We start from the raw sequence: 14,027 nt of genomic DNA, 5'->3' as shown, positions 1-14,027 counted from the left end.
ATTGCCCCGGCTATGGCCACCCGTAACAAACGCAACATTACCTGCGATAGACTCCTCCCCCTCCTCCTTCCAGCTCTCATTGTTCGGGATCCCTCATGCTCTGACCCTACGGCCCTGGTCGACACATTCAACCGGGCCATGCTTACAGCCTTAGACACCATTGCACCCTCGAAACTGAGAAAATCTAAACCTCGAGCCCACCTAAACTCTTGGTTTACACCCCATCTCAGAGCACTACGCAAAGAAAAACGAATTGCAGAATCCCACTGGAGAAGCAATCACTCTCTAGCTAACAAATCACGCGTACTCCTGGCCACCCTTAACTACAAGGAAGCTATATTCCAGGCAAAAAAAGACACATATAACAAACGCATCGAGCAAGCCAAATCTAACACCAAAGAATTGTTTAAAATCCTAAAAGAACTTGAAACTCCTGTTACTCCACCTGACACATGTACCAAAGATAGCACCTGGTGCTCCAAAATCCAAGAAGCTCTCCTAGGTAAGATTGCCACTCTCCAAATTAAAATCAACAACAAACAATCTAGCCTTCAATCCAACCCTCTACAGATCCCTATACCTACCATAAACCTCTCTATCACAGACTCTCTGACTCCTTTTAGCTTCTCTCCACTCTCCATTCTCGAAGTGGAAAAGATTATCACTAGCCTTAAACCGTCCAATTGTCAGGGTGACCTTTGTCCTGCACCTATTATTAAGGAAGCTGCTCACGACCTAGCACCATTCATCACTACGCTCATCAACTCCTCCTTTAGCTCTGGGATTGTACCGGACAATCTTAAGGATGCATGGGTCATCCCGCTTCTGAAAAAACCTACCCTGGATCCCAGCATACCCACAAACTACAGACCAATTACCACTGTACCTTTTTTACTAAAAATCCTTGACCGCGCGGCCTACCTACAAATTCAGGAATACCTTGAATCAAATAAACTTCTGGGACTCAGGCAATCAGGCTTCCGGCCTCGCCATGGCACTGAGACCGCCCTTATTGATTTAAAAACGCAGATCGAAGATCTCAAAGACAAAGGCAAACTGGCGTTATTACTTCTCCTGGACCTCTCTGCTGCTTTTGATCTTGTCAATCACAAAATTCTCTGCCATCACCTCAAATCAGCCGCACACTTCTCAGAAAATGCCGCCACTTGGATCAGATCCTTCCTGGATAATAGATCAATGCGCGTGTTCTCCCCACTTGCGGCCGCACCACCCGCTCCGGTCTCTTGTGGTGTGCCTCAAGGGTCCTGTGTCTCGCCCACGTTATATAACGTGTTTACCAAACCCCTTTTTGATATTTTGGACCATTTGGGCGTCACGTATACCAATTACGCTGACGACACACAGATACTAATCCCCATCACAGGAGACTACACAACTGACTCCCTTGCCATCAACGCCATCTACCAGGTCATCCAAGCGTGGATGGCCCAACACGGCCTCTGCCTAAATGATGAAAAGACAGAGCTCCTCATTCTTGGTTCACCACAAAAACTCACTAAACTTGACCCTGCCTTCAAGTCTTTCACCATTGATGGGAACACCATCCCGATTGCTAAGGACACGAAAACCCTAGGGATTTACATCGACTCAACCCTATCCTTGACTAGACAATCCAACGCAGTCTCATCTGCAGCAGCGCATACTTGCAAGCTCATCACCGCCTGTCGCCCGTTCCTAACCACTGCCAACTGCGTAACCTTGGCCAGGACCCTTGTACTATCCAAGGTCGACTACTGTAATGCCCTCTATCTAGGTACTAATCTCCGCAACTTAAACAAGCTACAAATTGTCCAAAACAATGCGATCAGAGCGGCCCTTAACATTCCTAGGCGCCAGCATATATCTGACACCAGGCGCAACCTGCACTGGCTCTCTATTCCACATCGCATCTCCTTGAAGTCCTTAGCTCTCACACACAAATGCCTCCACAACCAAGCCCCTCGCTACCTGGCAAACAGATTCTCTTTCCACAATTCCACCAGACCTCGCAGAGCGGCCCAAGCCAAATGCCTTGACATCCCGCGTTTTAATCTCCAAAGATCTGGTGGAACCAGCTTCCCCATCCTGGCAGCCAAACTTTGGAACTCACTCCCCAATGACCTTAGAGCAGAACCTTCCTTCCTGAAATTCAAATACCTTACCAAAGCTTGGCTATCCGCCCAAGACTGCCAACACCAGCTTACTGCCCTACTTGCACTTTGACCTACTCTGCATCCCTTATTAACTATCCTGTAAATCACTGCCTTATCGATATTCGTTTGAATGTATATTTTGTAAATTTTGTAAATCTTCCTGTAATAATCCTGTAATACTCTGTCACATTGCCTTGTCATGCTTTCATCTTGTTGTAACTAAGTTAAGCGCCCGGTTGCCCCTGGGCCTGGTGCGCTATAGAAATAAATAAAATACTAAATACTAAATATTTAGTTGAGTAGGTGCAGTGATGTTCTGTTGAGTAAGGATTTTCAGTTAGTGCTTCCTTATTTAGTTATAGAAACCCTGCTATATTTCTGAGCACCATGGGTCACTAGCTTGGACTTGGGGGTAGTTTTTTTCTGGTCTTAAATATCTTCCAGAATTTTAAATATATCTTTTTTGTTGGATTTCGCATTAGCAATTCTAGTTTCAAAATGCAGTTTCTTAGTAGAAATAGTGCTTTTTTGTAGTATGCAGCTCCAACTTCACATTTGGCTTGAGAATCAGGGCATGGATTTTTCCTCCACGCTCTTTCCAAAGTTCTTTTTTTGTTTCCTGGCGTCTAATAGGTAGTCTGTTAATACAACATGGTGTCGTGAACACTTTTTGTCTTCTTCAAGAGAAGGGGAGCAAGAGTATTAGTAGCTGATGAGGTGACTACAGTGAGTTGTGTTACCAGAGAACTAATGTCGCTGGTGGGCACACATAAGGCTAAACAAGCAGAAATAAGAGCTTGAAAGGCAGGCTGAGAAACACCTTTTAGGTTTCTGGAGGTATATTCCACAATAGGAGCAGGAATGTTGTTATTTTTGCGACATGGGGTATCAAGCTCGAATGAGACATGACAATGATCAGACCAGGGACAGCTGTCGGTAACAGGCAAGAATACGGTAAGGTGAAGTTTAGAACCCAGGCAAATACATGGCCTTTTTGATGAGTAGCAGCGTTGACTTTTTGTGAGAATCCAAAGGTCTCAAGGGATGCCATCAGTGGTGGGGCCTGAGAGTCGTTCTCATCGTGATCTCACAAGTTAAAGTCTCCCAGAATAATAGTCTGGGAGGTGGGTTTTATGGAACTGTTAATGAAGGCAAGTAGTCATTCCTCAAATTCTTTGGTACAAGATGGTGGTCAATAGATATTAAAAATGTGTAATGTAGTGTTTTCATTAATACTAATTTTTATCATTATCTGGTGGGGAAGGATACGTGGCCGAGAGGGAAGCTAGCGTCTGTCCTGCGCAGCCTAGGAAGTTCAAACCCCTAGCATCCGAAGTCCCCAAAGACAGTCAGTCAGTGGGAGACCGACTCTAAAGCCGGAATAATCCAGTGGTGGTGTAACCTCCAGAGGTAAACAGAATGGTCAATTAACAATGCTGAGACTGCATGGAAACAGCACTGCAGAGTCGCAGTGACTGAAGTAAAGCAGCAGAAAAGCACACTGGGGAAGCTGACCTGAGACCTGGGAAGAACCGGTCACACTGCCCAGTCAAGGTGAAGGTAACAGGAGTTGTAGGCAAGCCGGTGGAGTCCGGTGGAGGTGGAGCTACAAGAGTCGAGCATTCCTTGGGAGTGAACTTCCTTGTCACGGTAGTGATACCCAGAGAACCAAGAGTCAATTCTTCTCCAGGGGTAATCTCCCTGGTCATAATAGTGACACCCAGCAAACCACGAGTCAAGGAAGTCACAGGACGAATCTCCCTTGTTACAAAAGTACTCTACAAAGTAGCAAAAGTATAGAGGGCATCAGGAGTGATCTCCCCCGTCACAGTTTTGACAACAAAAGTAGTAGAAGCCGAGAGTGCCACGCGAGTGAAGTCCCTCGTGACAGTGGTAAACCTAATAAGCATGGAAAACATCTATTAAATCAAGAACTGTCTGGGAGCAAGCTCCCCAACAATCAAGAGCCGAAACAGGGCCCAGTGAGCCCTGACAGTATAAGGAACATAAGAAGAAGAGTTGGTAGAATTTCGAGGCAGAGCCCTAAGAATCCCAGGGAGGAAGTGGGGAGACTTTTAAAGACTGGTGTAAAAGACTGTAATGAAACTGCCTTCAATAATCCTCAATGTGTAGACCAGGAGAAGGGAGTCATTCTCCAGGTCATATTGGTAAAATCAGACCCTATTGCAAAAGACTGCTGTTAACCCAGCCGAAGACTGATTTCTTACACCAGGAGAAGGGAGTCATTCTCCTGGTATCTTTGTCAAGAGGTTTTTGAATCCTTTTGTTTGTTTTTTAGTGGCAGGGAAAGAGTAGTTGATTTGGACAGAGGACAGTGTTTTGTTTTTGACATGCATCCTCACGACAAGCACCCTAGCTATTATGTGTTTAAGTAGGGATAACCTTATAGAAATAGGGAAAGATATTTTCTTTTTCCTTTTCCTAATAATAAGTCTATAGCCAAAATGCCATCCTGTTGACTTGCCTCCTCACTCCACCTTGTCACGCTACCAAGAAAAATGTCTTGAAAAAACCGTTTGGAGAGTGGGACCTCTTGCAGTGTTTCTACTTCTTGTCTTTGAGGCTCAGGGATTGGTCTTCCTCTCACCTTCGCTCCACACCCAGTGACTTTGTAGGAGTCCTTTTTTCACTTCTGTGGCCAAAGATAAAGAGATTTGTGGCGCGCTTTCTTGAAGCCTTTGGGTTCATGGACTGACATTACCCGCACATAAATGGTTCTGTGACTAAATATCGCCTGTTAAATGCTGCATTTATTAGGCCGATTTTGGTGCAGCCTTCAACGGGCTGGAAAGTGGCTGTTTTTGAGGAGTTTTACCCCACAAACACAGAGCCCCCCCACTCACTGCCCACCCCTCCTGCATTTGCAGGATTTACTTTTAAACTGGGAGGTTTCGCCCCCTGAACTCCCCTTTAGTGCCCAACCCCTCACATCACTCATAAATACTGTGAGAAACCTGAAGGTGTCTCCCTGACTCGTCCCCAGGGATCTATCATCCAGGTGGCCAGGACACGGCCATCGCTATTGGATCCAGTTCCTGGGGTTGGACCAGTGCGGGAGGATCACCTGGATGGGGATCCTCGGGGAGTGCAAGTGGGACACTGACGGGTGAGACACAATATACCCCTTCTTATAACACCTTTTCCCCATCCTACCCCATAGGATACTCGAACATTAATCTCCCGCCCCTTTACTGACACAAACACTTTCGTACACCACGAAAGACAGACAAATACCAAAGCCGTTTACCTGACATGTCCCACCACAAGAGTCAGGCAATGTCATGCAACTGACTAGAATCAAACACACCTGACGGCCCCTTCCCTCCCCCACAGGGATAAAAGGTGGAGCACGAGAGCACACTACGAGCAAGAAAGACTGCACGAGGAGAGAGCTTACTCAGCACAGGAGTTCAAGAGGAGGAGAAAGACAGCACAAACTGAGAGGGTGAGAACGGAGAGAAGGGACCTTGCCCTTTCGAAGCCAGGACCGTGAAACCTCCACAGAAGGAATCATAAGACCGCGAACAATAGCCAGCGTGTGTTGCAGATGTCAACGGTACACAGAGCCTTCCTCCGCTAATAACCAAGCCAGGGAGAGACACTTGCCACTGTGGTACTGGCCTTGACTCCAGAGACAAGAAAAGCCAAGCGGTTCATCACACCTGGTGAGTCGAGGGGAGAGCCGATAAGAAGCCGAACTGTGTTGAACAAAAGTAGCAAGCGGCTAATTGAAGAAAGTACAAAGGACTGTTATTGTGAGAGGGGAAAACCAGCTACTGAGCAGTTAGGCGCCACGTGGGTACTCAGGAAACTCTGAGCGATTACCCTATTGTTGAAACTACTGTTACCAGAAGGCCTTGGGAAAGGCGCGAGAAGAGGGTCAAAGTGGTCATACTGGGGTCTAGCAAAATCCTCTGTACAGTCAAAAGTCTTTGATTGGCAAATGAAGGTAGAGCTAAGGGAGGTGAATCCCGCAATGTGTGATTTGCATGAGTTGGCAAGTGTGAACCTGACGGAGGGATGCTGATGAAAAGGGGGCAAAGTCTTAAGTCACAGTGTGCAGTGTGTTGACAAGAGTGAACCTGGCAGAGGAATGTCCACAGTGAACTGTTTAAAAAGGCATTTAGATTTGGGAATGTTACACCAGAGATTGTTTTGAGAAGCTGTAGTGAACCCAACGGAGGGAGGCTGAATTGAGATGGCTCTGAACCCGGAAGAGGGGGATCAAGGGATGAAAAGGCATCGGCCAACGTGCAATAAAGGAACTTTGTTTATTATTTTTGGAACACATCAGTTTCTCGGAGGCAAGAGACTTTTTTGTAGAAAAGAGACTTAACCACCGAAGGCTCTGATAACTGAGAGCGGAACTGTTGGCTCTTGCTGGGAAAGCTCGAGTGTGTGCTGTGCCCCAGAGTCCTGCCTTGGGGAAGGGAGACCCCCGGCTAACACGTCCTGACTTATCATTTGGGAACCCTTTTTTCTTTCCTGTAAATCCTATCCCACACTCTTTGTTTGTATTTGGCGTAAAGATTGGCAATAGGTTTTTCTTAGTATAGGCCGCTTTATTTGACAAGACGCCATTAGGACTGCCTTATTATTATTTGATAATCGTAGCTTGCTCCCATCTTAGTTTTAGGTTTAGATTAGTTGTTTTTCCAACCCGCATATAAAGTTTAATAAAAACCCTTGAACTGTGATCACTTGTGTCTTTACTGTTGCCACCATGAGTTCCTTACAATACACCTATAGACATACACATGCAACCATACACACACAAACACTTACTTTCGACTCTGTGCTGGCATCTTCGTGGGAGCTCTGAGGCTGGGTTTGTCAGCCCTTGCACATACTTGTGTGCTGCGTTGGGCGGGTCTTAACCTCGCAGCTCTCTGGCCTTCTGTTCACAGTCTTAAAGATTGCTGCCAATAGGCCGTGAACAGTATAAACAGATCCCATGGGGGTCGAAAACAGACCTCGGAGGACTGGTAAAGCGTTTGGATGAAGATGCTTGACATCTTTTCCAGGCCCCTGCCGATGGCTTTGGCTGCACCAGCCTGACCCACCACGCTTGAAGGAGCCAGCAGAGACCACTATGATCTCGGCCTCTGCTTTGACGGTCTCTGACTCAGACCAGCACTGTGATGCTACGCCATTCGGGCATTGAGCTCCCGGTGCCAGCCCCCCTTTCCTTGATGCCTCCAGCGCACCAGTAGAATATTCCCTGCTTCCAATCTCCAAATTCATGTAACAAATCTCTTTTTTTTCACTAAGTTGGTGCCCCTATCCGATTTGGGCTGCAACCACAATTCTGCACTTTTGCAGAAAGACTTATTATCAGGTGCTAACCCGCTAGACCTGGTGGTGGTACTTTGGTTTCCTGCAGACAACCAGAAATCACTTTTCTAAGCAATGGGGCTAGCCCTGGTTGCCTCCATCCCCATCCATCCCCATCAGTGTGAATCCCCACTGATCCCTGTCAGTCTTCTAGCTCTCGGTAGATGGCTAATGTTCAGGTCCACTATCGTTTTGATAGTTCTGGACTGGGTCCGGGCGACATTGACATGTCCAGAGGCTAAGGGAACAGTCTGTCCTCCCTGGCACCTACCGAGGAGATTGGACCTACTCTCCCAGTCGGGGGTAGGGAGGGGTGGCAAGTCCTCCACCCGAAACCTCAGCAGCATGAAGTTTCATGCTTAGCTGCTGAGATATAAAGAATGTAATTTGTCGAACAACGTCCTGGCCGTGCTCCTGTCAGATTGGAGGCCAGCTACCAAATTATTGTATACCTGGATGTAGCGTACATTCTTGTCTTGATGTTGGGAAAGTGGTCTGGACCCTTTCACCTATCATGCCTTCTCCGTTGTGGATGTTCTGCTTTCTTTGGACTGGCCAGGTCTACAGATTGTTACTGTGAAGATATAACCAGGTATCATCTCTTGTGTTCAAGAGGACTACGGAGCAGAACTCTTTCTTTACTGTCATGCATTTCTTGCAGAAACTGTGCAAACAGTTTCCACCACACCAGTTTTTTTTCCTGCTTTGGATTTAACTTTAGTTCTGACTTTTCTCAAGGTGGTTCCATTTGAGTACCCCTGCATTAGTGTTCATTAATTCTCACCCTTACGGGGATCTTTCGAGTAGCCTTCATTTCTGCAGGATGAGTGACTGAGCTTCAAATCATTATCTGTTAAATCTATGGTGCTTTCTAATGAGAAGGTGACTTTGAGAGTGAGACTATCCTTCCTCCCCAAGGTGGTTTCTGGACTTTCTTCTCTCGGAAGATCTATCTTTCTGTGTTTTTTCTTCCTCCACACATTTCCAAAATGGAGGAGCAATTCTGTTGGCTGGACTCAACGTGGCACCTCAACTACTACCCCTCTTTTATATAAGGGACGTCAGAAAAGCTTACCAGCTTTTTGTGGATTATACTGGTGCTCGTGCTTGCAGGGCCGACACTAAAAAGACCCTGTCAAAGTGGAACATTCTCTACATCTCGAAATGCTTTGATTAGGTTGGAGAAATATGTACCTGGGGTTCTCGTGCTGAGTCAACAGAAGGCTTTCTGCCATCTCTTCCCTGCAGAGGGAGGTCCCCCTTGAGGATTTTTGTCAAGCAATCACTTTAGACTCCTTTTCAGGTCATGATGCTTGGTTCAGTCAAGCCGTCTTCTAGCATTTTCTGATCTAGGCGGTGTCTCCTCGTTATAATCCATCCTCCAGGTCTTAGTACTGCTATAGGAGACTATTGCAGATGAGGAGTCTGTGGAAGGGAGGAATCCATTAGAAGTACTGTTGGTAATGTTCTTTCTGGTGGATGTTCCTCGCTCACATTCCTCATAGCCCTCCCGACCTGCCCCTCTTGACAGATGGCATGGACACCTCATCTGTCCTATACTTCAGTAGCTGCGTGCTATGGAAACTGTCTGAACTGAGGTCATGGCAACATTCATCAGAAAGAGCATTTCCGAGAGTTAAGTAATTTGTTCTTCTCTAAACCACGTAGTAATAGGATGTATGTATGTATAGTGATTTGGCAATTGTCATGCCACAGCTGTTTGACTGCTGAAAACTCCTATTGTGCACACATTTGCTATATTGATCAAAAACATTTAGACAGAAGTACGGCAATTTGCAGTGGAGTGGGTGGGGCAGCCATCCTGAGGAATGGTGATGGCAGACTAACAGTCGAACGATTGGTGGACAAGGGCAGATTTCAGATGTTGACTTAAAATGTTGTAGTTCTCATAGTTTCGACTAGAGTTTGAGTTTCAGATCTCGGGTGAAAGGCTTGAAGTGTTAAGTAAGAAGATCCATTTAAAGAAGCTTTATCTACATAGCACATTTACATTCAGGCCATGCACAGAATCGCAGAATTTTGATTGGTAAATTAAAATCAATTAAAGCCATGATTAGAGCCCAGGTCCCAAGACAGCAGTTTGCCACAAGCCCTGTATCTACTCTGAGCCTTGAGCCTCTCTGAATTGCAACACAGAGCACTATCAAGGTACAAGAGCCAGCTCCCTTGTTTTAATTAGAAAAAAAAATGTTTTTGGTGCAATTCCACATTTTAAAAAAGTTTCAACATTGTCTTGTTTTTCAACAGAATTGTCTTTTTGTTTCTCTTTTTTTCTTTAGGGGCGGCTTATTCTATCAAGCAAAACGGCTCGAACAGTCACTTTCTTCTATACCGTGTTTCTACATTGTCTGATATTCCTAGTAAGTTCTCTTGGGTCTCAGGATGGGTATGCATGTTAATGCAATTCAATGTCAGAAAAGATTGTTGAAGGAACGAACCATTGTAGCTAAAATGCTTCCGGTGGAGCAAAACAAACCTGTTGCTTTCTCATTCGAAACGCTCCTCACACTTTCCTCCTCCTATCACAAATGATGTCATAGACCAGCTCTCGGTTAGTGCTAGTTAGAGTAAGTGGGACCTCAATTGCTTTTAGTCCCAAATATGTCCTTACCATGAAGATGTCGCGTGAAGTGACTGCCTATTGCAGGCAGTCCGCTTGAGGCCAGCAGAAATGAACACACGTTATTGGGCACATAATTGTTTGTATTTTATATAGTGCTTCTTACCATACTCCTCCTTCTACGCACTGTAATGATAGGTGTTATTGTTCACCAGTCTACTAGTACATAATGTATCAACTTCGGAAGAATAAAGTATGAACGCAAGGATTTGAATCTGTTTCGGTGCTGCACATAGATATGAGGTGATCGCTTAACACGTTGAGCTATCTTCCTTCGTTTAGGGATTTCATGTGCACCAAAATACTCTTCGTGTTTGTGCAAATGTTTGACTCTATAACTTATGTTTGCCACTTGTAATATCTGTGGAACTATTTGAGCTTGTGATAGTATTACCAGGTATAATACTCGTCCCTAATAAAAAAAAGAAACTGCCCACTATACAAAAGCCGAAACTATCACTTGGTAAACGCCTGGGCTCTGAGAACGTTCACTACAGGCCCATCATTTAGTCTAGCACAAAACTGTGAATTCATATATTTTATTTAATCAGCTAAACGGTTGCTTTATGATTCAGTGGGCCAAAAAGATTATTCTCAGGGTTAACTGCATCTCCATATTGCCTGAGTCTTATTCATGTAGCTACACAGAGAACGTTATATCTTTTTTGTAAAGAACCATCTTCGATTGAGCTTTGAAAGGGTATAAATATATTTTTTTCGATATGAGATTTTTTTTTTATTTGTATGTGGTTTATAAAAACCTTTACAAGAAGAGAGAAGAAAAAAAGAAGAAAAAAGAGCAAGAAAAGATTGAGTTTCATTTCAAGCTTGGTACAAAAGTTACTTATTACAATGAGAAATAAAGAAAAACACTTAATAGTGACAACATCATATGAACATTGTGTATACATAGGCAAACAAATTTCATTTTTTTGTTACTATTCTTCGAATCTTGGGATCTGCCATTATTTTGCAAATGCCGCAACTGCAAACGCGTCAGCTAAAGATGTCGGATTCAATAACTGTTTCCACAGTTCGATCAAATCAAAGTTTTTAGTTGCGCCCACAATTTTATGAAAATAAACCCATTCAAAGTGAAAGCCAGGACAATTCATGAACAGATGTTTTATGTTTCACTGATTTCAGCATCATTACAGTTTCTACAAGTAAAGTCTGAGGGATCAGAGGCCCCCCTCGTGATCAGGATCTACTTCGTGTGAAATAAGTTCCAACGTGGATAAAGTATCATTGTAGGGTAATATATATTTTGAAAAGTCAAGAGCAAGGGGGTAACCGTGTCTCTACGTTTGTGCTCGTAGTGTATCGCTTGTTTCAGGCCAGTCCTGCTTATATATAGGGCAATTGTAACCTTTTTTGGTGCAATTTGATAAGCTGCCTAAACCTAAATCAGAAAATATTTTATTGCAATGAATTTTCAATTTCTGCAAAAAGCCAGACGGGGCAGATACGGAAAGAAGTTGGCAAACTTAATGGGCTTAGAGAGAGCCGGCAACAGATGTACGGATTTTATAGTATAGGAGTAGTATCTGCTACCAAACATGGGCTTTTAATGAGAAAAAGCCCAGATCGAATCGTAAGGAGGCGGTTGGAACCGCATTAGGTACACGCAGAATCTGGCTCCACATTTTACCTTCTAGGGAGTCTAGCCAAAGTTGAGGTTTGGTGGGCAATAGTTCCAACCCATATGTAAACTTTGGAATTACCTTCCCCATATAGAATTTTAGGGTTGCTTTGATAGTGTGTTCCAAATTTTCTGTCCATCAAAGCCAGTTGATTGGTCATATTTTTTGCCTTACAGATTACTGAGGCCTGTATGGCTGTGAAATTCGGTCTTGACTAGAATTGGAAGCCTAGATATGTTACGTTGGAGAAACTTCTAGTTCCTTTGACTGCAGCAGCCATTTACCCGAATTGGGTTTTCTAGCCCTAGATAGAACCATCATTTTGGTCTTTTGTTGGTTGATTGTTAATGCATTCTCATTTGCATAGTTTGTAAATGCTAGTAGAAGCCTTCGCATAACGATCTTATCTTGATCGAATAATAAAAAATCATCCGTATGGGCCAACCAAGACATTTTAAGTGTACCAAACTTGGGGGGAATTAGGACGGCTGGGTTGAGGAACTCGCCAATGTCAGAGACATATAGGTTGAAAAGATAGGCGGCTAGCACACATCCTTGTCTGAAGCCTTGATTGATTGGAATGCTGCGTGAAAGGTAACATGCTTTGTTTAATCGAATACATATGGTAGTGTTAGAATATAAACAAATGATTAGCCGCAGCATGCCTTCCAGAAGCCTCCATTAAGCAAGTTTCGACCACAACAGATTACAATCTACTTTGTCGGCAGAGAGGTCTTTTGACGAAACGTAGATATTTTTATTTTGAGTGCTCCAGGCCGCTTGTTGTATTTCTCACAAGACCGCTCTGCCAGTGTTGAGTGATTACACCGAAAATCGGTCTGGAAGCAATTTAGTTAACACGCCTTATTTGTCAATTTTTCCAAATGGCCTAGCAGGACTCCTGCAAAGATCTTGCTTTCGACTTCCAGTAGGGCGCTGGGTATGTAGTTCAGTGGCTCTGATCTCTCATCTCTCTTATTGATGGGCACAATGCGCGACAGGCCCCAAGAGATGGGAATCACTACTGTGTCAATGATGCTTGCAAAGAGGATACTTAGGAAGATGGTCCAGACATGTGGATCTTTTTTCAGTAGATTTATGGAGAGACCATTTGGACCCGGTGCACTAGAGGATTTTGCTTTCCTGATCAATATAGAAATCTCCTTGGGATCCGGGATCCACTTTTGAAAGCAAGGGGACAGTATCTGAATACAAAGGAATTTCATAGGTGTCTAGCCTCAGAGGACCCTTGCTTGTGTACAGAGACTTGAAGTAAAGGACCCAACAAAGTTCTGAGACAGCATTCTCCTGGTGTCAACATTGGGGATTGGTTGCGGAATTCACTGTCTCCCAAAAGAGACGAGTCTTTCCCTTTTAGTATTGATAACATTTTTTTAGTCTTTCTGTAGCAGGTTAGCTTTTATCTGAGAGATAATATATGTTTTAAATGGATTGTTTCCTTCCTAGCGCAGATGCTCTTCGGAAACATTTCCGCCTCAGGGGTTGCAGTGCTCCACCCAATGCTTCCAAGCGCACTGCACCGGACATGGCATCGGTGCCAGTATATAGAGGTGCAGCGCCCCATGACCTTAGTACCTTTTTTCCACGCACCCTGCTCATTTTAGGAACACCACTTTGAAGTTATTGCTTTGAATTTTTTCTGACAATAGACTGCATCCGATGAAGTCTTCGTGGTTCAAACTCTGCACCGACTTCCGGAGTCTGTTTCATATCCTCGCCATATTTGTCTTTACTGCCTTGATGATGGGCACGACACGCAGGATTGAAGGTGATTTGGGAATGTGAGGCGAAGATGTTCACCTTCGTCCACAAGATGAAGGGCAATAAGCAGACTCGTTCAAGGTTGCCCGGTACAAATTGCCACATTGAAGAATGAACCCCGGACCGCAAGGGCAAAAAGGAAAAAGTAGTGCAAGATATCTCAGTCCCAAGGTGGTTCTTCCAAGCACCATTCTTCATCATCCAAGAATAGGAGCCACCACTCCAAGGATTCCCCTGATGGTCAAGCTCCACAGGCACCTTTACCCACCCAATCACCCACACCAGTGCAGTGGGAGGGCTTCAGGTTTAAGATGCTTGACATCTTTGCCAATGCCATGGTGCTGACGTCAGCGCTGATGGCGCTGGATCCAACGCCAACGACGTTGACCTCGGCTAACACAGAGTTCACTGAGCTTGGATGAGCCAGCAGAGACTCTGTCGCGAGGCAAGATA

At 44.7% G+C, this 14,027-nt stretch overlaps 1 protein-coding gene across 1 annotated transcript in view; it reads left to right on the top strand.

Moving 5' to 3' along the window:
- The window catches only part of CUX1 (cut like homeobox 1), a 2,307,153-nt gene that overhangs the window by 2,203,645 nt on the left and 89,481 nt on the right, over positions 1 to 14,027 (top strand). Inside the window, exon 21 of the mRNA XM_069614989.1 lies at positions 9,809 to 9,889. Coding sequence (XP_069471090.1) covers positions 9,809 to 9,889 — 81 coding nt within the window. The remainder of the gene's footprint in view (positions 1 to 9,808; positions 9,890 to 14,027) is intronic.

The sequence above is a fragment of the Ambystoma mexicanum genome, chromosome 9, assembly GCF_040938575.1.
Source record: "Ambystoma mexicanum isolate Mex_15411 chromosome 9, UKY_AmexF1_1, whole genome shotgun sequence".
NCBI lineage: Eukaryota > Metazoa > Chordata > Amphibia > Caudata > Ambystomatidae > Ambystoma > Ambystoma mexicanum.
This window is presented reverse-complemented; position numbering and strand designations above follow the sequence as displayed.